The sequence below is a fragment of the Delphinus delphis genome, chromosome 10 (genome assembly GCF_949987515.2).
Source record: "Delphinus delphis chromosome 10, mDelDel1.2, whole genome shotgun sequence".
NCBI classification, from domain to species: Eukaryota; Metazoa; Chordata; class Mammalia; order Artiodactyla; family Delphinidae; genus Delphinus; species Delphinus delphis.
The window spans coordinates 99,615,604-99,640,637 of record NC_082692.2 but is presented as its reverse complement, the minus strand read 5'-3'; the positions used below and the strand labels follow the sequence as shown (position 1 = coordinate 99,640,637).

General features: G+C 59.6%; 1 protein-coding gene across 1 annotated transcript in view; it reads left to right on the top strand.

The window, feature by feature from the left end:
- Nucleotides 1–346: 346 nt before the first annotated feature.
- Nucleotides 347–25,034, top strand: part of PLXND1 (plexin D1) — a 51,981-nt gene continuing 27,293 nt past the window's right edge. The window contains exons 1-8 of the mRNA XM_060023095.1: nucleotides 347–1,793; nucleotides 17,872–18,048; nucleotides 20,966–21,097; nucleotides 21,391–21,491; nucleotides 21,580–21,709; nucleotides 23,039–23,216; nucleotides 23,374–23,482; nucleotides 23,923–24,025. Coding sequence (XP_059879078.1) covers nucleotides 471–1,793; nucleotides 17,872–18,048; nucleotides 20,966–21,097; nucleotides 21,391–21,491; nucleotides 21,580–21,709; nucleotides 23,039–23,216; nucleotides 23,374–23,482; nucleotides 23,923–24,025 — 2,253 coding nt within the window. The 5' untranslated portion in view covers nucleotides 347–470. The remainder of the gene's footprint in view (nucleotides 1,794–17,871; nucleotides 18,049–20,965; nucleotides 21,098–21,390; nucleotides 21,492–21,579; nucleotides 21,710–23,038; nucleotides 23,217–23,373; nucleotides 23,483–23,922; nucleotides 24,026–25,034) is intronic.

Sequence of the window (25,034 nt, the reverse complement as noted above, 5' to 3'; positions counted from 1 at the left end):
AGGAACTAAAGCAACCAGCGACGGAGGCGGAGGCAGCTCCAGGAAAGGAGCCGCGGGCCGCGGGTGCCGCACGGGAGGGTCCTGGAGGGCGCGGCCAGACCCAACAACAGCTCAGCAAGGGCCCGGCGCCCGGAGGGCGGGGCCGGCGGGCAGCGGGGGCGGGGGCCCGGGGCGCGTGGGGAGGTGGGCCCGGGGCGAGCGGGGGCCCCGGAGGCGGGGCGCGGCCGGGCCGGGCGCGGCGGGGGGCGGGACGTGAGGGCGTGTCCGCAGAGGAGCCGCCTCCGCCCCGCCCCTGGGTTGAGCGGAGCGGCTGAGCCCGGCCGGGGCGCCGGGGCCGGGGGCGGCTGGCGCGGGCAGGAAGCGCCTCGCGGCCCGGGCCCGCCCCCCGCCTCCTGCGCCTCCGGGCTCCCGGCTCCCGGCCGCGCCGCGCCCCATGCACTCGCCGTGCCGCGCAGCCCGCGCACGCCCGGATGGCTCGTCGCGGCGCGGGCGGCGCACCCCATAGCGCCCGGGCCGCCGCGGCCAGCCCCCTGCCGCCGCGCCCGCCATTCTGGGCCCCGCTGTGCCCGCCACTGCTGCTGCTGCTGCTGCTGCTCCTGGGGGCGGCGCGGATAGGCGCCCTGGAGATCCAGCGCCGGTTCCCCTCGCCCACGCCCACCAACAACTTTGCCCTGGACGGCGCGGCGGGGACGGTGTACCTGGCGGCCGTCAACCGCCTTTACCAGCTGTCGGGCGCTAACCTGAGCCTGGAGGCCGAGGCGGCCGTGGGCCCGGTGGCCGACAGCCCGCTGTGTCACGCCCCGCAGCTGCCGCAGGCCTCGTGCGAGCACCCGCGGCGCCTCACCGACAACTACAACAAGATCCTGCAACTGGACCCCGGCCAGGGCCTGGTGGTCGTGTGCGGTTCCATCTACCAGGGCTTCTGCCAGCTGCGGCGGCGGGGCAACATCTCGGCGGTGGCCGTGCACTTCCCGCCCGCCGCGCCGCCCGCCGAGCCCGTCACGGTGTTCCCTAGCATGCTGAACGTGGCGGCCAACCACCCGAACGCGTCCACCGTGGGACTGGTCCTGCCGCCGGCCGCCGGCACCGGGGGCAGCCGCCTTCTCGTGGGCGCCACGTACACGGGCTACGGCAGCGCCTTCTTCCCACGCAACCGCAGCTTGGAGGACCACCGCTTCGAGAACACGCCCGAGATCGCCATCCGCTCCCTGGATGCGCGCGGCGACCTGGCCAAGCTCTTCACCTTCGACCTCAACCCCTCCGACGATAACATTCTCAAGATCAAGCAGGGCGCCAAGGAGCAGCACAAGCTGGGCTTCGTTCGCGCCTTCCTGCACCCTCCCGACCCGCAGCCGGGCGCCCAGACCTATGCGTACCTGGCGCTCAACAGCGAGGCACGCGCGGGCGACAAGGAGAGCCAGGCGCGGAGCCTGCTGGCGCGCATCTGCCTGCCCCGCGGCGCCGGCGGCGACGCCAAGAAGCTCACTGAGTCCTACATCCAGCTGGGCTTGCAGTGCGCGGGCGGCGCGGGCCGCGGCGACCTCTACAGCCGCCTGGTATCCGTCTTCCCCGCGCGCGAGCTGCTCTTTGCGGTCTTCGAGCGGCCGCAGGGGGCCCCGGCGGCCCGCACGGCTCCGGCCGCGCTCTGTGCCTTCCGCTTCGCCGACGTGCAAGCCGCGATCCGCGCCGCGCGCACTGCCTGCTTCGTGGAGCCCGCACCCGACGTGGTGGCCGTGCTCGACAGCGTGGTGCAGGGCACCGGGCCGGCCTGCGAGCGCAAACGCAACATCCAGGTATGCCCAGGCAGCGGGGGCGCTGGGGACCAGCCCAGGGGGCTGGAGAGAGAGCGTGCGGGTAACTGGGCAGGTTGTGCGCTGAGCGGGTCACACGTGTGAGTGTGTCGTTACCTAGATGTGCGTGTATGGAGACTCAAGTGTATACTCTGAGCCACAGGTGCATTTGCGGGGACCCAGGTGTAGTCGCGAGGATACAGGTGTCAGCAGAGGTGGGGGGCACTGCTGTGAATATGGCCTAGGTGTGCGCGTTGGGCACTCAAATGAGTGCTGGGCTACAGGTGCACATATGTAGGTGTGCGGGGCGGTCGGGTTGTGGATGGGTACCCAGGTGTGCGCTGAAGAGAGACGAAGGTGCATATACATCCCGGCTGTGCAAGTGAGGGTCGCAGCAGTGGGCTGTGTGCACAGCAAGTGAGTGCAGCATCTGACCAAAGGTATGTTCTGGGCCGACTGCATGAGCCCGTGAGGGCTGCCTTTGGGAGTTGGCAGGTGTGTGCATGAGTGTGGCAGGTGTGCAGGGAGGCACGCAGGCGTGCATCAGGGCCCTGCACATGGGGGGTGAGGGGAAGCAAGGTGTATGCCCCAGACTTGTGTGTCGCTGAGCTGGGTCACACAGGCGTGCGGGCAGGCAGGTGCGTGTGGCAGGGACACACTGGTTCCACAGGGCAGGCCTGGGTGCACAGTGGGATGTGTGCGGCAGGGGACACAGGTGTTTGGGAACCAGTAGGCACTCTGGGGAGGCCACTGGTTGGCAACTGGGTGTGTTCCTGAGGCCAGCTTTTTATTCATTCATCCAACACACGTTTACTGAGCATGTAGCATGCACCAGGCCTGGGGGCTACGAGGAAGGCAGTCACACTTGTGGAATGCCTACTAAGCGCATCACATGGCATAACTCTAGGTTTTAACAGCAGTCCTCTCAGCTAGGCTCTGTTCTCGTCCCCATTTTACCGATGAAGAAACTGAGGCACAGAGACATTCACTAACTTGCTCAAGGTCCCACAGAACTAGCAGAGGCAGGATTTGAATCCAGGCTATCCTGTCTCAGCATCTGTGCTCGTAGTGCCGCAGAGCCTTTGCCGCCTTACAGATGTGGAACTCAGAGTGTGTGTGCTGGAGGAGCCCCGGCCACTGGGGTGGGGAGGTGCCGGCTCCAGGAGAGTGGAGGGACGTGAGCAGGACTGCATGTAGCGCTTGAGTGGGCTGTGGGGATCTGGAGGGAACGCGGAGGGCCAGGTATAGGGCCACAGCAGCTGGGGTGGGGGAATGGGGCCCAGGTGTCTGGGGCTGGGCAGGGCAGGAGCGAGGGGGCCAGGTTGGGGGGGATCGATGTGTGTGTTGATCCTGGGTGGACGTGACACGGGGGTGCAGGAGGGATCTGTGTGTGGTTCCACTCAAGGAAGCGCATCAGCAAGGGGTCACTTCTTTAGAGTGCCCTGGGAGGTGGACCCCTGTGCCTTTTCTGCACTCTCCATCCCGAGCTGAGTCAGGGGAGACTTGGCCACTCCCTTAGGAAGCCTCAACTTCTCAAAATGCAGAACTTAGCCTTCTCCTGGTGATTACGGAGCTCTCCTTGGGGCCAGGCTCCCTGTGGCTCTGCCCCATCCCTTCTCTGTGATCCTCAGGCCCTGGCAAGAAGCTGTGAGATTAATTATTCCCCTGTGGGTGTGCCCAACACTGGAGCTTTGAGAAAACGCAGATTCCTTCTCCTGCAGCTGGGCCCTCACACTGCCTACCACCCGGCTGGCTGGCTGCCCTAAAAGTAAAGGTCACGGTGGGTGAGCAGGGCAGACTGGCCCGGGAGCCGGTCTGCTACCAGCAGGGGCCAGCTTAGTCAGGGTGGTCACCCAGCGCTGCAGTTGGGACATGCGCTCTTCCCCTCCCCAGAGCCACATGCCCCAGTGGGCTGTGTTTGAGGGCACAAGCTTTGTGTCCGGGGGTCTCAGAGCCTGAGGAGGTGAATGGGGAGTCAGTCGCTGCTCTACGGAGGGAAGACCCTGTCGGAAGGGCCTTCTTCGAGCCTTTCCAGGCCTGTGTGTCCATCTAGGCCCTCAGTGAGAGGCAATCCGTGGGATTCTTCAGGCCGCCACAGTCTCCCCCTCCCCCTCCCCCTCTGGCAGGAACCGTCCTCGTTCCCACGGTCCCGTCCCCAGCCTGGCCTGGTGCAGTGACTCACTGCAGAAGGGAGCTGGGGCTTCCCTTTTCTTCGGGGGCAGGGCCTCTCCAGGGACACAGCCCCAGGGGCAGAGTGCTCGAGGGCCTTCTCCCCACCGCAAGGTGGGGTGGATTCCTGGCCCTCCTTGGCCATTCTCCCTGTGTCCTCCACACCCCTCTCCCCTTCCGCATGCCCAGCTGTGGGCACAGGCCACAGGGTCTGGGCCTGAAGCCTCAGGTCAGGGGTGGGAGAGTGATGCTTATTCTTGCTCCTGGCTGTTGGCAGCTCCCCAGTTACAGTCTTAAGAACTTGGACCTTGCACCCGGGGTTAAATTCTACTCTGTCACTTCCCAGCTGTGTGACCTTGACAAGTGACTTAACCTTTCCGAGCCTCCGTTTCCTCATCTGTAAAGTGGGGACAGTAAATCTCTAAGGATTGCTGAGGACCAAATGAATTAATTAACGTAAAGCACTTTGTACCCGGCATGTAGCAAGCACCTAGTAGATGTCTGCTGTTCTTGTTGTTATTACCCCGGGGGGACATTATTAGCACAGGTCTGGGCTTGGTCCTGGACAGCAACCAGTGACCTATTTTGGCTTGTTCTGCAACAGTGAAGACCCCACCTCTAGCGCCCAATGGCAGCCTCAGTAAACATTTCCTAAGTCCCTACTGTGTTGCTGTGTGCTGGGGACCTATGGTGATTCCCTTACTGTCTGCTCTCGTGGACCATGTGGCCGGTCCTTCCAGCCCAGAGGGATGGGTGCTGTGATCCCATCCTGGCAGACAGAGCCCGGAGAGGGGCATCGAGGCCTCTGGGGAGAGTGGTGTCAAAGTGCAGGTGGGTGGGTGAGCAGGAGTTAGTCACACCAAGCTGGCGGGAGAAGAGGAGGGGTCCAGGCAGAGGCTGTTCGCCTGTCAGAGGCCTGGAGGTAGGAAACAGCAAGACGGACTGGAGCAGTGAGAGGTGGTCATTGTGGCTGGGGAGGAGAAACAGGAATTATGAGCAGGGCTGGGAAAGGCGGGCAGGCCTGCCATGCGGGTGCGGATAGGCGTGACTGTGTCCTGGGGACATGGGGAACCATGAAGGGTTTTAGCCAGAGCATCTGATCTGAACGAGCACGTCAGTTTCTTCCTCTGTAGAGCAGGAACGATAATAAAAACACCAACCTCGCAGAACCTCTGTGGGGATTAAATGAGATGCTACAGGTGAAGCAGTTAGCAGCGTGCTCGGCACACGTGTTTGCAGTTGCTGTGATGGTTTTTAAGGGAGCTAGTTTAGAAAGTCGTTAGGTGGTTGGTGAGGAGAGAGAAGCAGGGAGAGTAGGAAGGAGGCTGGCGCCATCTTCCAGGCAAGTGGTTCACTTCTTCATTTACAAATATTTCTTGAGCACCTACAGTGTGGTGGGCACTGGGCACAGAGGTAGGGGTGGCTGGCCAGGTGTTGTTCTAGGAGGATGTGACAGGCCTGGTCTGAGGGCACAGAGAGAAGAAGCGGGGGGGGTGTTCCGGACGGATTCAGATGCCTGGATGTAGCCCCAGAGGTGGGGACGGACAGGATGGAGAAGGGATTTGCCCAGTCCAGCCCGGCATTGGGATGGAAGTCGGGGATGCGACAGGGGTGCCTCTGGGGGAGACGGTGGGTTTGGTGGGGGGGGCGGGGGTGAGTACCAGGGGCCTGGAGTCCCTCTTCCTCCCAGCCCCGTCTGGCCTGACTGCTCCAGCACCAGGTGGTCTCAGTGGGGCTGGACAACGGGGGACAGGACCCTGCCCTTCCATCTTTTCTCCAGGGGTGTCTGCCCCCCAAGCAGGGTGGCTCAGCCGGGCCTCTGGATACCCAGCCTCGCGCTGTTGCCCTTGGGCCCTCGGGCCTGAAGCTCCAGAGCCTCGGTTGGGGTGGTCTTGGACATTCCCTCTCCCCGCCTGGGAGGCTTTGCCGCCTGCTCACCACCTTTAAGGCAGTGAAGAGGCAGGGAACCTTGTCCTCCCAGCCTTGGGCCCCAACTTTGTCCCTGATTGCTTTGGGCATATTTGGGGCCTTTGGACTATTCTGAGAGAGAAAGTGAGAAAATTAGCCTCTGGTATGTAGCTTGGATCCCTTTTCTCAATTCACGTATGTGGTGAAAGTGAGTTGGGAAGTTGCCTGTGCTCTCGGTGGGGAAACTGAGGCACAGGGCCACCCAGCAAGGCGAGGGCAGACTGAGTCCAACTCCCTTCCCTGAATCTTTCCCTTTGGCCTATGAATGGCCATAATATTTGTATTTTAAAAGAAAAAAGAAAACGGACAGGGAAATGTCAATGTTGCATTTTCAAGGTGTCTTTTTATAGTAAAGGTGGAAAAAAAAACCCTCAGGCGATTTTAAACTGGCATGCAGTGGGTGGGTGCCCGTCGTCAAGAAGGCATTTTCTGAACCAATTTAGGGGCTGAAATGCTGGGTGGAGGTGGAGGGAGATAAGCTTCCAAGATGGGCTTTCCATTTGGAGTTGGCCTGGGGGCTGGGAGTGAGCTCCCTGCTGGCCGAGGGTAAAAGAGACACTTGGGGGCACTTAGGAGAGGGGACTCTGGCAGGGTTGGCTGGGATGACCTTCTAGCCTAGAGAGACAGACACATCTTGGGCCAGGAGACGGTTAACATACCTCCCTGACCTGGGAGTGTCATCAGTCTCAACTGCCAGGTACGTGAGGGTAGAGCTGATGGTGAGTCCTGTTCTCCTGCCCGTAAGCTGTGTGACCCAGGGTGAGTCACTTACCTTCTCTGGGCCTCATGCTTTCTCACTGTAAAATGGGACAGTGTCTCCTTCTGAATTGAAATCTCACACGAAGTGCCCAGGAAATGGCAGATGGAGGTATGAGTACCAGGAGAAGAGAAATACATCTGAGAGAAGTGTGCTCAGCGTGTGGAACAGCTGTTGGGGCAGGGAGCGCTTAGATGAGGGAGGAGATGGGACCAAAGCAGGCCCTGAAGGTGAGCGGGGGTGGGCGAGACAGAGGGGTGAGGCACAGGTGTGTCAGGTGCCTCCCAGCCCGAGCTCAGCTGCGGGAGGCACAGGCAGAGGAGAGAGCCGCCGGGCGCCGCTTCTGTTAATGGTGAGACGCTGTGCATCTGGTAGGCCTGAGGGTGTGCAGATGCTGGGTGCCCTCTCAGCTCTCTGGGGCTGAAAAATGACCACGGCCACCCTCCCAGTTCTGAGCAGGGATGCTGCGCGGGGCCCTTCACAGGCACCAGTGTGTTTGCTCTCACAGCACCCCACCCCCACCCCGTGAGGCAGGAAGCGCTGTTATCCCCAGTTTTACAGATGGGGGAACTGAGGCCCAGGGTCCCACGCAGCTGGCTAGTGGCATAGGGACCTGCAGGCTGGCTGTCTGGCTCTGGAGTCTGCCGTGGGTGACCGCTGGTGTTAGCTGTGGGCTCTCAGCTGGGGGTTTTGCAGTTACCCCCCCATCCCAGGGAGATTTGGGTGGAGCCCTTTGTACAAAACCCCCTCTGGGGCAGCACCTCCCAGCAGGCCCCAGATGGAAGCCGGGGTAGAAGCCGGGAGCTGCCGCTGCAGTGACTCAGTTCCTGAGCCAGCTGAGGCTGGCTAGGGTATCTGCAGAGGCCCCGCCACAAGTGGGGGCTGGGGCTGAGGGGGCCTCCTGAGGGAGGCAGGGAGGCACTTAGTGACATTCATCTCTGAAAATGTGATTGTGACCCCCTGGCCCTTTGGGTGCGTGAATGAGAGATGTGGTCCGTTTGAATGACTTGACAAATCCCTTTCAACCCTGACCCCAGCCCTGGACCGTGCTGTGTACTGGGGCTGGGCAGGCCGCTGCCTCCCCTCCAGGGCAGCCCCTCACTGTCCAGCGTTTGCTAGGAGGGTGGAGGATCTGTCACGGCCCTGGCCATGCCCACAGTCAAGCCTGCCACACCCACACGCCCAGAGTGGTGGACGGGTCAGTGCTGGACCCTGGCACCAAGTCCCTGGCTTCAAATCCTGGCTCTGCACCTCCTCCCTGTGGCCTCCAGCAAGTCACTTACCTTCTCTGGGCCTCCACTTCCCCATCTGTAAAGTGGGCTCAGCAGAGACAAGAACAGGGATCCCTGGAGCTCAGCGGAGGCCTGTGTGAGTTGGCTCAGCCCCTGCAGAAACACCCTCTACAGGAGTCTCATTTGCCGATTGCCACGGCTGCCGGTTTTCATGGAGATTAAGGAAACAGGCCGGCTTCCGGGTTCTGGTTGCTGGAGGGTGGAGAACAGACACACTGTGTATGGAAAAGAAGCATGAGGGCCTGAGGGATCCCTTCCCCTTTCTGGGCCTCAGTTTCCCAGTCTGAGTTGGGCTCTGGGGTGGCAAGAAAGCCCTCACTGGGTCACCAGAACTGCTCCCATTGGTATCATTATTATTACTTTTATTGTTGTGTCCTGGGAACTTACTCTGTCTCAGGCACTTTGCAAAAGCACTTGATGTATAATGCGTATCTTTTAATCCTGCCAGCAAGGGAATGGGGTGAGTGTTATGCTAAGTCTACAGGAAGGGGAAACAGAGGCCCACAGAGGATAAGTGACTTGCCTGAGGTCACGTGGCGGGTAAAAGGTGGAAGAGTGTCTGCGGTCAGAGCCTGTGCTCATCACCTTTACTCCCTGGTTCCTGTGAAAACGCTGACCTGAGGGGTGTGAGCCAAAGAGGCCCTCAAGGTCGCAGTGATGGAGTGAATGGGTCCCTTTTAAAGTTGAAGAAATTGAGACCCAGGGATGTTCTTCCCCTGCTGGGGCTGCAGTGGGAAGTAATGAGAACTTCCCAGTGAGGCCAGCAGAGCTGCCGAGCCCCGTGCCCAGCGTGGTCCCAGGCTGGGGCCAGGTTCCCCGGGTGCAGGGCTCCTGTTTCCCACAACTGCAGCTGTCTCCACCTTCGCCCACCAGAGCCCAGACCTCCTGGGCACCATCTCCTGCCTGTCTGTGCTCCTGGTGGAGGGTTCCCTGGAGTGTGGCAGGGAGGGGCTCAGCTCTGTTACATGGCAGCCTGTTAAAAGGCATGAATCGGACCCTGCCCCTATCCCCCAGGAGCCCCCAGACAGTCGGGGAGGAGTTCAGGAGAGAAGATATGCCGAAGCAGAGCTGAGTCTGAGGGACTCAGGGAAGGCTTCCTGGAGGAGGGGGCTGTTGGAGCAGGACTTTGACAGATGGGGCTTGGGGAGGCCTTCCAGGCAGAGGCGGAGGCCCAGAGATGTGGTAGAACATGGTTTGGGTACCAGGCAGAGATGAAGCTGAGAGCATGTGAGGTTTGGGGTGCAGGCCGAGGGTTTGGACACTGTGCTGTGGGATGCAGGGAACCAGTAAGGCCTGGGGGAAGAGTGAGACACAGTTGATCTGGTTCTAGAGGAGACCCCGTGGCTGCTGGCCCACATTCGTCCTGCCAGGTGCTGGCGGGAGCAGGACGCTCTCTCCTGGAGCCCCCTCTGGGGCTGGACCAGGTGACTCCCAAGGGGCCCTCCAGCTCTGCCAGCGGTGTGGGGATTGCCATGGAAACCAGCTGGTCCCCGAGTGGGGACAGGACCGGAAAGTCTCCTGGCGCCAGCCACGTGGATTTGGATCCCGGCTCCCCCCAGAGCTCGCCTGTTTTCCTTCTTTCCAAAGCCTGTGTTGAGCCAGGGCCGAACCCAGCAGGCTGCCTGGAAGGGCCCCGCTGCACCGCCCACTCTCCCACTGCCCCGCTGATCCTCGATGCCGATGCCACCGAGATAAGCAGGGCCAGTGAGCCTCGCCCCACCCAGTCCACCATCCTTTACCCTGAAACACGATAAATCACGCGCTGGAGGAGGGAGGAAGCTCACAGCTCCATTACGAGGCCCAGCGAGGCCCCAGTGGGGCGTTAATCACGGAGCGCTTTCTGCTCTGATCAGTAAATAATGGGGGGGGGGGGCCGTGGGCAGAGGGCTTGAAGTGGAGGCCAGGCCCAGGAAAGGAGCTAAACAGCGATCGCCGGTCACCTCCGCCCCCCCTCCCCCTCTCAGAGCTCGTCCACCGTCTGTGTTGGAGGTGATTGAACCCTCTGGAAGTGGCTAGCTCCTTGATGGGCCCCAGTATCCCCAGCTTGCAACCCAGGGCCTTTCCAGCTCCACGTGGCCAAACTCCCAGCAGCTGTTGGCTGCACCCGACAGAGCAGGGGGCAGAGAGACTGTGGGTTAGGACAAGGGTACTGGAGCCACAGCCGGCCTAGGTTTGAGGCTCACCTCTGCCTGTTCTGGCTGTGTGACCCTGGGCAAGTCACTTTACCTCTCTGTGGTTTAGTTTCCTTTGCCATAAAGTAGCAGCAACTAATGAGCATCTGGCGAGGGTTCAGTGAGGTTATACAGGCAGAGGTCTCTGCACAAAGTAAACCATTGCTGCTTATTATTTTTGTGTTACTGATTCCACTGTGTTGTTACTATTATAAAGCTGTCCCTTCCCCACGTGGGGATGGTCTCTGAACCGGGACATTGACAGCTAGAGAGAGGGCCCCATGTCACCTCCATGTCTCCAGCACATGGGACCCGGCCCAGAGATGTTTGCTGGGAGCCCCTCGGCTGCGGTCAGAAGCCGTTGTCTGATGACTCTGGGACCGAGGCCAGCACCCCCAGGGGATCGGGAGGAGGGTGTGGATTCAGTATCCAGGGCCCCTCAGCCCCAAGAGGAGGAAGGCCTTGTGTCCCCAGGAGAGCCAGCTGCACTCTCAGCTTCTCCCGGCCTGCGTCCCTTCAGGGGAAGAAGCTGGGACCGAAACTCTTCCAGGGTGAGGAGGGGCCGGAGCTGCCGCGTTCTGCCCGCCGCCCCTCCCCCGCTGGAGCTGGCGGGAGGGGATGACCCCCCTACCCGCGCCGCCCCAGCCAGGGAAGAGTCCTGGCTGCCCATCCCACACTGTGCTCCCCTGGGACCCGGGGGGAGGGCTGGAAACGGGGCCAGGCTGGGCCAGAATGAGAAACAGCTTCGAGAAGAGGGAGCTGAGTGTCTGGGGGGCCGTGTCCAGCTAACAAAACAATGGCTGCTTGAGTCAGCGGCTGCGGCAGTGGTTCCCAGGCAGGCCCCGATCAGAGCCACCCCAGCCCGGGTGAAGGCAGCGGTGCTCATCCAGCCTCAGATGCTTGCGTTCGGGGAGTGGTGGAGCGGCTGGTCCCAGGGGCCCTCCTGTCCTGGGGCATCCCCGACTCTCTGCCCAGTGGCCTGCAGAGATAATTGGGAATGTGTATTGAGCACCTGTGGTGCTCAGTATTGAGGGCTGCTGTGAGCTGAGCCTCTGTAGTGGGCGCAGTTATTGCCCCCATTTTATAGGTGAGAATACTGAGGCTCAGTGAGGATGGGGCAGCCCACAGTGAGTTAAGAGCTCTGAGACTTGGCACATCAGGAGCCTTGGTTTCTCTGTCTGTTAAATGGGAACCCAACAAGAGTGTGTGCTCCATGCCTGCACGCAGCAGGTCTTCAGTGTAGCCCGGCCTGTGACCTCAGCCTGGGGCTGTCCCTCCAGGCTGTGTTCTGTTTGGCGGCAGGGTCGGGAGTGCCAGTTGTGGGTGGGTGGACACATCGTGCTCAGGGCGGCCTGGCTGGCTGGTCCACACGGCCCTTCCAGGTGGTGCCCAGCTGGCCCGGATGACCTCAGTGCTTGGGCTGGGCGATCCACCTCCTCCAGAGAGTGGGCCAGGGAAGCCAAGGCAGGGCCTTCTGAAGCTGTGGAAGGGTGCACGCAAGCTGTTCTGCCCATTGCCACTTGTTGGTTTTTCCTGCCTGATTCAGGCAGCCTGGGGCCAGGAAGAGAATTACTGCGCTGTGTGTCCTGAGGAAGCCTCTGCCCCTCTCTGTGCCTCAGTTTCTCCAAAGCACTGCTTTTCCCCTCCCACTCAGAGCCAGGCCTGCTGACTTGTTCTCTGGCCTAGCTGGCCATTCTCTCCCCCACTGCCCCCCACCTCCACCCCTTCAGGAAGTGAGCACCTTGATCACCAACTGTGAGGTGCTGGTATTTCCTTTCTTGGCAACAGGCAGCTTCCTCCTTGGTGTGAGGGCCATTGCAGAGGCCCCCCAGAGCCGAGTCTGTCCTGCCCCCTCCCAGGACCGGCATGCGGTAGGCCCAGGGCTCTTTTCATGCCTTGGTTTACCCTCAGTGGAGAGGTCAGCTCATTGGAGCCGTAGCCCAGTAGCCGTTGTGTTTCGAGAGCCCGCACAGGCTGAAGTGGTTGGGTGGAGTTTGGGTTTGGGAGTCGCAGGTGTGGTTTCAAGTCTGGGCCTGACCTGTGCCCTTGGAGACCTGGAGAACACTTCCCCCTTTAACCTCAGAGCTTCGGGAGAAGGTTGGGGGAGGGCTTACTCACCCAGGCTCTGCAGGAAGCAGAGTTTAGTGCCCTGTTTCTAGGCCTGGCTTTTGATGCTGTGCCTGTCAGACCCCCATTACTGCCCTGCTGGCTCCCCGTTCTCCAGTCCTGGCCCCTCCTCTGCTGTCCACGCTGAGGGAGAAGGAGCTGGCCAGGACAGGGGTTGGGGGAAGCCACAGAGGGGCATGCCAGGTCGAGCAGGGCCTTGAGGGCCCAGGAGCAAATTTTGGGTTTATGCTGAGGGCACTGGGGATCTATGGAAGGCTGTTGAGCTGTGGGAGGGACACAAGCCACTTTGCTTTTTTTTTTTTTTTTTTTTTTTTTTTTTTGCGGTACGCGGGCCTCTCACTGTTGTGGCCTCTCCCATTGCGGAGCACAGGCTCTGGACGCGCAGGCTCAGCGGCCATGTCCTACGGGCCCAGCTGCTCCGCGGCATGTGGGATCTTCCCGGACCGGGGCACGAACCCATGTCCCCTGCATCGGCAGGCGGACTCCCAACCACTGCGCCACCAGGGAAGCCCTCTTTTTTTGAAAAAAACAACTTTTTAGTTTGGAATAACTTTAGATTTACAAGAAAGTTACAAAGATAGTACAGGTAGTTCCCGCATACCCTTCCCTCAGTTTTCCCCACTGCTAAGATCACACGTTATGACAGATGCGACATGTATTTGTCAAAACTAAGAAACCAACATTAGTATTTTACTCTCAACTAAACTCCAGAGTTTCCTCCATGAATGTCCTTTTCCTTTTCCAGGATCCCATGTCACATTTAGTGCTTTGCGGTTGTAAAAGCTCTTTTTGGCTGCTGCGGAAGGGTGAGTGGGAGGGGGCTCAGTGCAGCCCCAGCCCCGTGTGGTGAGCGGCAGCCGCCCTGCAGTCTGCTGCTTAATACCCCAAGGTGATTGCTGTGCGTTCAGCTCCTCAGCAGTGAAAGCTCACTTTCCCGGGATCGGGGTTCGGTAACAACCAAAAACTTGAGGCAGGAAAGTGCCCTCACTTCCCAAGCACGAAACCCCGACAGCCGGTGTAGTCTACACCTGGGACGGAACCGCGGGTCTTGTTGGCTGCCACTGACGCCTCATCCTCCTCGGAGTGCCGCCTGCAGTGGGGCTGAGGTTTGGTGGGGTCTGCAGGCAGGAGGCGGGAGGCTGAGAAGCCAGGCTCTGGAAGCTCTTGCTCCAACTGGCTTCCCGGGGGGAGAAAGTCAACACAATTACAGTTGATAGTGAAATCAGTATGTCAGAGTTCTAGTGGGAGAGTGGGCAGCGCTGAGCTTTGGCCCCCGGAGGCAGCCAGTGGAGAAGGAGGAGGTGTCCTGCTCTTAGAAAAGAGCTGAGACCAGCAGCCGCCCGTGGCTCATCCCATTTCAGAGAAGGATCAACTGAGGTTCTTAGAGGAACCAAAAGTAGCAGCCAGGTGCCGCCTGGCACTGAACACCTGGCTCCCCTGTGTGGTCACACACACAGTGACATACAATTGACCCATACTTTTCCTTCCGTTCTCCAGTGTCCAGCATGGCAGTGCAGTGTTGCTCTCATTGTTTCTTGTTTTTTATATATATAAATTTATTTATTTAGTTAGTTTTGGCTGCATTGGGTCTTCATTGCTGCGCATGGGCTTTCTCTAGCTGCGGCCAGTGGGGACCGCTCTTCATTGTGGTGCTCGGGCTTCTCATTGTGGTGGCTTCTCGCAGCGGAGCACGGGCTGTAGGCGCGTGGGCTTCAGTAGTTGTGGCATGCGGGCTCAGTAGTTGTGGTGCACGGGCTTAGTTGCTCCACGGCATGTGGGATCTTCCTGGACCAGGGCTCAAACCTGTGTCCCCTGCATTGGCAGGTGGATTCTTGATCACTGCACCACCAGGGAAGTCCCTCTCATTATTTCTGCTTGGAAAAGAAGAAGCTGAATACAGTCATTCACACTTTAGTCAAAATTAGTTTCCTTTCTTTAGTAAACACTCACCCCAGAGCAGTCTCCACCCTGGAGAAGCTCGTGCATACGCTACCATGAGAAATGAAGGTGGTGACCAGCACAGTGCTGTCACAGAGGGCTGGAGAGGTGTTTTTGGAATTGCATCTTGAAACCTGGCTGAAAACTTGCCACCTGGGCACGCCTGGCAAAGGGAACAGTGTGGGTCAAGAGGAGGGAAAATAGAGGGCTCAGAGGTATGAGAAGGGCGTTGGCTACTGAGGGAACAACATCATGAAGGTTCAGGCGCCCCAGGAGGAAAGTGTGGCCGCATTTGAGAAACTGCAGAGACTGATGTGGTCGGAGCTGAGGGCGGGGCAGAGAGAGAAGTGAGACTCCAGTCCTGAGCAGCCGGCAGGAGCCAGATCACAGAGGCCTTGAATGTCAGGCTTGACCCTGAGGACGGCCAAAAGCCAAGGAGGGGCTCTCCAGTCTTGCGCTTGGGAAGGTGGCCCTTCTGGGTTGGAGGAGGCCACTGTGAGAGTCCAGCTCTCCCCCTTCTCTCAGAGGAATTTGTGTTTTGAAAGACCAACGCCAAGTGAGACTGGAAGGCGGGCTGGTGCTGATGGAGGGATTTCAGGCTCTGTCACACAGTCAGGGCAAGCAGTATTTTGGGCCTTGGAGCTGACTGCCCCTGGAGACCGGGTTCGGCTGAGGGCACACCCGGGACGGCCCGCCAGTTCCCCCGAGCCCACTTTCCCCCTTTCCCGGGCCACATCCCCCAACAGCAGAGGCCTTTCCCGCCTGCCCAATGGACGTGTGTCTGGCTTCCGTCTTCGAGTCAGTTGTAGCCTTGTGATTTCCCCTGGCGGCTGGGGAGCCAGCTTCCCCCTCAGAGCACAGATCACGCAGAGCAGCCAATGGGTTACTTCTCCTTTAAAATTTTTTTAAAATTTTATTTTTAGAATAAGAAAAAAAAAGTCAGAGGAAAGGCTTTTTAGAGAATTCCTCCAGTGCAGAATTAATGGCTGTGAGCGTCAGGGCGGGCAGGCGAGAGCTAGATTCCCAGCCATTCCCACCTCATCCTCTCTGCACCCCCGGCCCACAAATCACCCTGATCTGGGCGCCTGGTCCGGCTGTTCCCAGGACCCCCCATTCTGGCTGGCTGGGGACCCCCCATCGCAGGGCCCAGTGCAGAAAATCCCAAAGTTGTCACCCAGGCCCTCCAGGTGTCCCCTTCCTGCCTTCCCACCCCTCCCACAGCTCAGGGAGGAAGCGCCTGTCCCCTGGGCAAGGGTTTGCTATTTTAATTTTAGAACAACGTATTACTAAATGACACAAGTAATCCACAGATTTCAGTGAAGAAGAGTTAGACAACCCCTGGGAAAAGCATCCTCATGACAGGTCTTGGGCCCACGTGCCCGCTCTCCTGCCTGCTCGCTGGTAGAGCCGCCTCATCTCTTCCCTGCAGCCGCAGGATTGCGGGGGGGTGGGACCACGGCTAGGAGAGGCCGCTGAGGAGATGGGCCAGCAGCCTCCTTCCAGGGCCGGCCCCCAACTTGGGCGCAGAGATGAACACAGAGGATGGGTCAGGCAGGGTAGTCTGAAGCTGAAAGATGAAGAGCCAGTGATAAGACAGTCTGGGCAGTGGCATTCCAGGCAGAGGGACCGGCACAGGCAAAGGCCCTGTGGCAGGACCCAGCTTGGACTGTTTGAGGGACAGAAATGAGGCCGGTGTGGCTGGAGTGGAGGAGTGAGGGCAAGGATGGGATGGGCTGGGCCCAGAAGATCCCAGGGGCCTGAAGGGAGGGTTTAGGATCCAAGGTTTATTCTCAGTATCGTGTAAACCATCTGAGGGTTTCAAGCAGAGGAGACCTTTGTACCTTTAAAGCGCTCACTTGGCAGCTGTGTTCGGGGAAACGTTGAGGGCAAGAGTTGGCCCAGAGAAGAGGGTCCTGGAAGAGCCTCCTCGGTGAGAGGATGGCTGCCTTAAGGTGGTCCCAGGTGGTCCAGCTTAGAAAGTTTTTGAGGTAGGCATGATTTGCCCCCAAATTCCACTTTATAATAATAATTTCAGTGACTGTCGTATCTGAAACAGCGATAGTATCAGTTGACACTTCGGGAGCATTTACTGTGAGCCACGCTCCGGGCCGGCGCTTTACGATGAACTGTCTTATCCCAGTGCCTATGAGGGAGGTGCTGGAGATGCACCCATTTTATAGTTGAGTAAACTGAGGCTCAGAGGAGTGAAGTGACTTGCTCAGGTCGCTCCTGGCCATCCTGTGGAAGGCCACCGGGTCATGAGTTGTGGCCCAGGGCAGTCCCCATCCCCACCCCATCGCTGGGCTCAGGGCTCAGCTCTGTTTATTTTCCCAAGAATGAAGGACCTGGTATTTATGGTTTGCTTTTGTAAACTAGTTGAGATTTTGTACAAAACCCATGTGGGCACATCATCAGCGGCTTTGGCTTGCAAAAAGCACAGATAAGGGGAAAAAAACCTCTCTCTAAAGCCATGCCCTAAAGCCAGTTCTGCTGGCCGCTTCAGTCCTGGTGGCGTGATATTGCAGCTGGTGACCTGGAGCAGGCCACATCCCCTCTGAGCCTCAGTTTCCCTGTCTGTGACATGGGACCTCAGAGGGCTGCCAGGATTCAGGGAGTTGACGCACAGGCCCGGTACAGGGTCAGTTCCCAGTAAACGTGGCCTGTATTGTTTGCTGTCGTGACTGTTACTTTAATGTTTATGTGCCAGTTTTACCAAAAAGGCCCCACGACATCCTGAGACTTTTCTCAGCCAGACATCTGTCTTCATAATCGGTGCAGATTTGTGGTGTCTCCCAGGGCTGGGGTGGCTCTCCTGGATGACGTGCTCAATCCTCGTGGACACTGAGGTGGTGGCCCCCACCCCCCACTCTTCTAAAACACCCTTGTGTCTGCATCCTTGTGGGTTTGCACAGTTGTCTTCTGAAAGGCCCTTCTAGAGGCCTGTGTTGTACTTCTGTGGAGACTGCAGGAGAAACCTTTGAAAGAACCAACAAAACTCAGAGAAAGGTGGAAAAGGTGGGCGCAAGTCCTGGGAATGGCGGGGGCTGGGCATGCCAGCGCGGTTTTCCCACTCCTGTGAGGTGCAGCTGATGTGGATGGCAGGATTGTGCATTTGGACACACCTGGCCTCGGTTTGCCCATCTGCAATGTGGGCAGATGAAGGGACGTGTGTTGGGAAAGGAGAGAGGGACCTCAATTTGGGGAGCCCTCAACCTGGGTCTGGCGAGCTGCTGGGAATTTGGGAGGGGCTTGCTGGGGTCAGAGCAGGGGCCTGGGGGGAGGAGACCCCATGATTGCTGTGGAGACCTCGCCGGGACAGGAGGGACACCTCTTGGGTGTCAGCAGGTAAGTTGGGGCAGAGGCTGGCCTCCCTGGGCCTTCTTGCCTTCCTCACATGACTCCTCCTGTCCAGCTCCTGCACACCCGGAACGTACCCATCTCCTTGGGGCAGCTCCGTGACTGAAGCCGAGGGCAGAGGTCAACTTGGGCCCAGAGACGGGGTCCTGCTTATGTTGGGGCCTGAGCCCAGCGCTGGGCATACAGAACAGGAGCAGGACTTTGAAAGCACTGATGCTGAGGCCGGAGACCACAGCCGGCTGTGTGGGCAGGGAGCCGGAGAAGGTTCCGGAGCCGAGGTCTGACATGTGTCTCTCTTCCAGCTGCAGCCGGAACAGCTGGACTGCGGGGCCGCCCACCTGCAGCACCCCCTATCCATCCTGCAGCCCCTGAAGGCCTCGCCCGTGTTCCGAGCCCAGGGCCTCTCCTCCGTGGCCGTGGCCAGCGTGGGCAACTACACGGTGGTCTTCCTGGGCACAGTCAGTGGCCGGCTGCTGAAGGTAGGGCTAGGGCTGGGGCTGGGGGGGGGTAGCTGGGGGGGGGGAGGGGGCAGGGGTTGGGGGGAGGGGCCCACGGGTTATAAGGCGGCGTCTTCCACGTCTGCGTTTTCCACTCTTACTCACAGCAGTAAGTACCCGTCCTGCAGAGGAGGGAACCAGGGCTGAGAGGGGGCCCTTCTCTCAGGGCTCCAGGACTGGGGTTTTGAAACCGGGTGGATCTGAGTTCAGGTCTCTGGGCTCTGCCGCTTGCAGGCTGTTTGACCTTGGGCAGTGAACTTTCTCTCTCCTGGCTTCAGTTTCCCCATCTGTTAAGGGCTGCACTTCTGGCCTCTTGAGACTGTTGTAGGACTTTCAAGGGGCAGGGGGAGGCCACAGCCTGGCAAGTGGGGACTCTTCCTCCCGTTTCCTCCTCCACTCTGTTGGCCGCCCTCTGCAGATGCCCCAGCCCGAAACCAAAGTGACTGGTTTCTGGAGGTAATGATGCCCGGCCCTGAGTTGCCTGGAGCTGGGAAGGGGTGAGAGTTTCCCCACTTAGCGGCCTCCAGGTGAGGGCGTGAACCTGCCCCCCAGGCACCTACCACACCCTGCTGGTCAGAACGACAGCCACCTGGCATGCCTCCAGCCGGCACCAGGCCCTGGCCTAATTGATTCAGATCCGATAATCCAATTCCCTCAGTTCCCTAGGCAGACGCCCCAGGCTGGGGTTGAGCAGTGGGGGTCAGAGTCCCAGCCCGCCTGGCCCTCTGGGGGAGATGCCAGGTGTGGGAGCAGGGAGGGGGCAGGGGTCCTCCTCAACCTTCAGAGCTTCCGTTGAGGGTCCGCAGACAGTGGGGCTTGTGTTTTGGCGTCAGGTACTCAGATGGGGATCCTCGCTCCTCCCCTCCCAGCTGTGTGACCTGGGGTGGTTACTTCTCACTCAGCCTCAATTTCCCCATCTGTCCAGGAGTCTCCCCCACCCACGAAGCTGCAGTTATTAGGCACCACTGTCTACCCAGCCTCGACAGGCGTGTCACGGGCATCATCTTGTTTAATTCTCACATCCCTTCAAGAGAGGCAGAGCCATGATCCCCATTTCACAGATGAGGACACTGAGGCTCTGAGAGGGGAAACGACTGCCCCAAAGTCACACAGCAAGAGCCTTGGTTGAATTCAGGTCCAGTCAGCACAGAGCCACCCCACCCCTCAACCTGGACCTCTTCACCCTCCACGCTGCGCTGTGCTGGGTCATCTCCCGCCCACTTGCCCAGCTTGGGGCTTAGATCATAAGCACCCAGCCCAGGCCCCAGAGCACACTAGGTGCTCAATAGACTGTGTTTTATTTTTGGGGTTTTTTTTTGGCTGCGTTGGGTCTTCATTGCTGTGCGCGGGCTTTCTCTAGTTGTGGCGAGCGGGGGCTACTCTTCGTTGCAGTGTGCGGGCTTCTCATAGCAGTGGCTTCTCCCGTTGCAGAGCATGGACTCTAGAGCGCAGGCTCAGTAGTTGTGGCGCACGGGCTTAGTTGCTCCGTGGCACGTGGGATCTTCCCGGACCAAGGCTGAAGCCCGTGTCCCCTGTGTTGGCAGGCAGATTCTTAACCACTGCGCCACCAGGGAAGTCCCATCAGTAGACTGTTGAAGGAGTGGAAACATGTCTGCTGGATGCCTGGGGGTGGGAATGGGGCCAAGCTGCCCGGGACAGGCTCTGCCAAGAGGCCCCTTGGGACGAGGGATGTCACAAGGGCGGGGACAGCCTGTGGGAACCTGGGGAGAGAGTAATTCCAACTGGGTGTGTGGAGGGCATCTGCGAAGCCCTCCTTTTTGTTGGAGACCTTGGGAGGACAAATCTTGGTCCAAGGGGGAGAGGGAAGTGTTCCAGAAAGGGAGCACAGCATGGGAAAAGGCTCAGAGGCTGGGATGTTGAGTCAGGTTTAGTGGGTGGAGATGAGGCTGGTGGAGTAAGCTGAGATGGATCGTCAGGGCCTTGAATGCCAGAGCAAGTTGATGCCACACGCAGGAGGAGCCACTAAAGGTTTGGGAGCCCACCGAGGAGGGCTGGGTGGTAGGAGGCCCCAGGGAGGCATCTAGACCCCTGACCCCAGCTCAGGGCTTGGCAGGACCCTGACAGGGCAGCACGTTGAGATTGTGAGACCAGCCGGAAGAGAGCAGTTTGATGGGTCTCTGATCGGCACTGTCAGTCCTCTAGGGGACATGCAGACGGGCCCTCAGCCAGAGAAGCTTCCAGGCCCCAGCTAGTCCTGGTCCTTCTCCTGCCCGGACATTGGACCCCACACCCCAGCCCCAGCCTTGGACTCTGGGGTCAGACAGGCCTAGGCTTGCATCACGACCCTGAGGCATCTTCATTTTAGGACTCTTGCCAAGTCCCTTGCTTCTCTAGGCCTCAGTTTCCTCATCTGTGAGATGGGCGTGAGAGGGGAGGGATGAGACGGGTGGCTCTGCAGCTTCTCCCGGGCTTGGCCCTGGCAGCGCTTCCGCCGCATCTTCTTTAGCACACTTCGTGGGCACGCGGGGCAGGTATCGTCATCAGCCCCATTAGCTCAGAGAGGGGAAGTGACTTGGACAACTTGTACTTTGTGCAGCTTGTAAATGTCAAGGCCAGGATTCAAACCCAAGTCCCAGCTCCTTGGCATGATGCCCAACAGCCTCCCAGAGAATGTTTTGTAAACTGTGAAGCCTGAAGCTATTCACAGGGTTGGATGTGGCCATGAAGGGCAGCGAGGGAGGCCCTGGTGGGGGCACAGCAGAGGCAAAAGCGTAGAGTGACCCTCTGCCAGTCCTGGAAGGGCCCGAGAGAGGGGCAGAGGTGGAGACTCCCAGCCCGGGTCAGCCCCTACCCCCAGGGCAGGTCCCCCGCATTCGGCCTCCCCCTGCCGGGCACCTTCGTGGCTCACCGTGCCCTGACGGCTCCCCCCCCACCCCAGATCAACCTGAACGACAGCATGCAGGTGGTGAGCAGGAAGGTGGTGACGGTGGCCTACGGGGAGCCTGTGCACCACGTCATGCAGTTTGACCCCGCAGACCCCGGCTACCTCTATCTGATGACGTCGCACCAGGTAAGGCCCGAGCCTCGGTCTGACGAGGTCCCAGGACGAGCCGAGCTCTCTTGCTTGCCTTGCCTGTGCGCGTGCTGCTGCTGCTGCTGGGGGCGCCTTCTCCCTTACCCCCGGCCTGCTTGTCCTCACCTCCCAGCACAGGCATCACCTCTGCAGGGCAGCCTTGTTCCCTGTGTGTCCCCCATTATAGCATCGAGCCTCAGTTTCCCCAGCTTCTCACAGCCCTCGCCGTGCTGACTCCCCTGGGAGGGGCCGGCAGCCCCTCTGATCTGGGCCCCTGCCTCTGCCTCTAGATGGCCAGGGTGAAAGTCGCTGCGTGTGCTGTGCACACCACCTGCGGGGACTGCGTGGGTGCAGCCGACGCCTACTGCGGCTGGTGTGCCCTGGAGACGCGGTGAGACCCCTGGGGCGGGGGCTGGGCCAGGGAGGCCGTCGGGGCGGGGGAGCCCCCCTGCGTCCTGACCTGCGCCGTGCCACCCCAGGTGCACCCTGCAGCAGGACTGCGCCAACTCCAGCCAGCCGCGTTTCTGGACCAGTGCCAGCGAGGGCCCCGGCCGCTGTCCCGCCATGACCGTCCTGCCGGCCGAGATCGATGTGCACCAAGAGTACCCGGTGAGTCTCTGGGGAGCCAGGACCCAGCTCCGGGCTCAGAAGTACGGGTGGAGAACAGCCCTTCACCTGGCACCCAAACCCTGAGAGGTGGAGACTCCTGCGCATAGCATCCCAGGGACCTGGAGGCAGATGACGAGAACGATAACGACCGGATGGTCTTAACATCCCCATTTTACAGGCGAGGAAACTGAGGCCAGAGCGGTGAAGTGACTTGTTCAAGGTCATACAGCGAGGGAGTGGCAAAGCTGGGATTTGAATTCAAGTGGGTGGGCTCCAGAGTCACAGAAGAGGGGGGGCAAATTAGAAGATGGGAGGAGAGCCAGCACCCCCCATCTCACATCCTGGCCACCAAGTGCCAGACTGCTGTTTCTCGAGCTGGGAAACATGAATCTGCAGCATGGGGGCAAGTAGCTACCCCCTCACCTGTGTCCAGGAGGGCCTAGAGCTGCCGCAGCCTCCTGCTTACCTGTAGCAGGCAGCCTCTGGGCAGGGGTGTTCCAGGCCCGGGCAGGGTTGTTCCAGGCCCTGGCAGGGGCTGAGGGACAGACAGGCTTGGGTCCCACCCAGCCCTGCCCTCAGTGACTTCTCTGAGGCTGGCATCTTCCTCTGTCACCTGGGGGAGATGATGGCTCTGATGGCCCAGACAGGCCCTGGGGCTCCTGGGCGCCCTCCTCCCCATCATTACATGTCACAGTCCTGCACACACATCATCTGGTCAAGCAAACTGGCTCTGTGCCACGCACAGGCCTAGACTTGGAGAGACAGCGGTGAATAAGATAGACAAACGCCTGGTCCTTGAGGGGTTGACATGATCATCAGGGAGAGAGACGAAGCAAGATAAAATGCCAAGATGGTGATAAGTACTACAGAGAAAAAGAAAGCAGAGCAGAGAACCGGGTGCAGAGCGAGTAGGTTGCGGGGCAGTGTTGACATTTTAGACCAGGTCGAGGTGGGGGACTCACTGCAAAGGCGACATCTGAGCAGAGGTAGGAAGGCAGGGTGAGTGTCTGGGCAGAGGGAACCGCCAGTGCAAAGGCCCTGAGGTGGGACCAAGACTCATGATTTGAGAGGGTGTCAGAGGATGGCATCTGAGGTCACGGGGGCCACATCATGCAGCGCCTCTGGCTACTGTAAGATGGTCAGTTTCATTTTGCAAACAGGGAAACTGAGGCCCATGTAGGCTGCAGCCCTCTGGCGTGGAGTCCTGACCACCCACCACCTCTTCTCCTGGGGTTACAGGGCGGGGGTGGGGCGGTGCGGGGAGTGGCCTTCCTCCACCCCCACCCCACCCCGTTCCCCACACCCCCAGCTAAGGGCCCTGGCCTCCAGGGTATGATCCTGCAGATCTCAGGGAGCCTGCCCAGCCTCAGCGGCATGGAGATGGCCTGTGACTATGGAAACGACATCCACACTGTGGCTCGGGTTCCGGGCCCTGCCTTTGGCCACCAGATCGCCTACTGCAACCTCCTGCCGAGGAACCGGTTCCCGCCCTTCCCACCCAACCAAGGTAAGCACTTCACTGCCTGGGCTGTGGGGACAGCCAGATGGGGGCTCTCAGGTGGTGGAATCTCAGGCATGGGGGTCCTGATATCACAGCCTCTGATGTCGGTGGAGACCCCCAGCTCCATTGTTCTTCTCTCCCTGGATCCCCTGCTCTGTTCCAGACCACGTAACCGTCGAGATGGCGGTGAGGGTCAATGGGCAGAACATCGTCAGGGCCAGTTTCACCATCTACGACTGCGGCCGTGTTGGGCAGGTGTATCCCCACACAGCGTGAGTGGCGCGGGGCCTGCTTCCAGGTGGCGGGAGGAGGTTCTGCTCCTGGGGAAGCCCGGGGAAGAGACATGATGGTGTCCCAGAGGCAGACAGGACTCTTGGTTGTTCACTCGCCGGCATGTTTGTGCAACAAACTGGCATCTTTGCCCGGCAAAGATGGCACAGTGCCCGGCATCTGTGAGCACCCAGGCTGGTAGAGGCCGAGAGAAGTGCTATGATTACACTTAACTTAGTGTCATAAAGGCCCTGCTTACCTATTTCCTCCTTGCATACCTCTTGCAGCAGGAAGCTCACTACCTAACAGAGTGCCCAGCCCCTCTCGGCAGCTCTGATTTTGAGAAAGACCTTCCCCTGTGCTGGGATCTGCATCCCTGGGTCCCGGTTCCTGAGCACCGGGGCCGGGAGCCGGGTAGCTGAGGGCCCCCCTTGTCTTCCAGCTGCACCAGCTGCCTGTCGGCACAGTGGCCCTGTTTCTGGTGCGCCCAGCAGCACTCCTGTGTTTCCAACCAGTCTCGGTGTGAGTCCTCACCGAATCCCACGGTAAGCCAGGCCCAACGCGTGCCCTCTGCCTCCAGTGGTCCATTTTTTCCCATTTAGTATGTTGAGAACATTTCCGTATCGTTAAATTTTCTTCCTTCGCTCCAGATTTAACAGCTGTGCCGGGCTCATCACATCACAGTGCATTTAACCAACCCCCTCTTGTTGGACATGCTGATCCTTCCTGTTTCTTTTTTGCATTCTGATACGTCCAGGGCACTGTGCACGGCCTTGATTATTCCCTGGAGACCAGTTGTTCAAAGTGGCATTTTGGGGTGAAAGCCTGGCCCTGTTTTTCACTTTTAGCTCAGCTGACCCCCAGGAAAGCCCGAGCCAGTTTACGCCTCCAGCTGTAGGAGGAGGCCCCCTTCTGCACTTTGTGCTACTTTTCAATTTTACCTTCAACATTTCCAGCAACCCTAGAGAGTACCAGTCCCCAGAGCAACTGAAGCCCCAGCCTCTCGGCTCTGGGCTCAGGGAACCTCGTCAGGAATCCCCAAAGCCTTGTCTGCCCATGGCAGGTGCCAGCGAGTAATGCTGAGGAGGGACTTCATGGCCCGAGCCTGGAATCCTGTGGTCTCAGCCCCTCCTGCCTGAGCGTCAGAATTGCTTTGAGGAGGAGGTGTACCGCAGCAGCAATGCTTAACTCAAAGCAGTGATGCAGTAAAGTGGGGTTTCCAGTGCTGGGAGAGAGGCCCGGTAGAGGCTGTGTGGCAAAATCCCAGGGGAGGCTCCGAGCCTCTGCAGTGGGCGCTGGGACTCCAGTCTAGGCCAGCCAGGACTCCTGCTCTCGTTTGGGGCCAACATCTCCTTCCGGCCCCAGCCCTGGCCTGTGTATACAGTAGGGACTTGATGAATGTCATTGTGAAGCATTCATGCCGGCAGCCTGCCTCCTGTGCTCTGCCTTAGGATACTGGGGCGAGGAGGACTCAGCCTCAACACTCTTCATTTATTGAGCACCTGTTGTATGCCTGGGTGTGTCCTAGGCACTGGGAAAGCACCAGGTTAGACA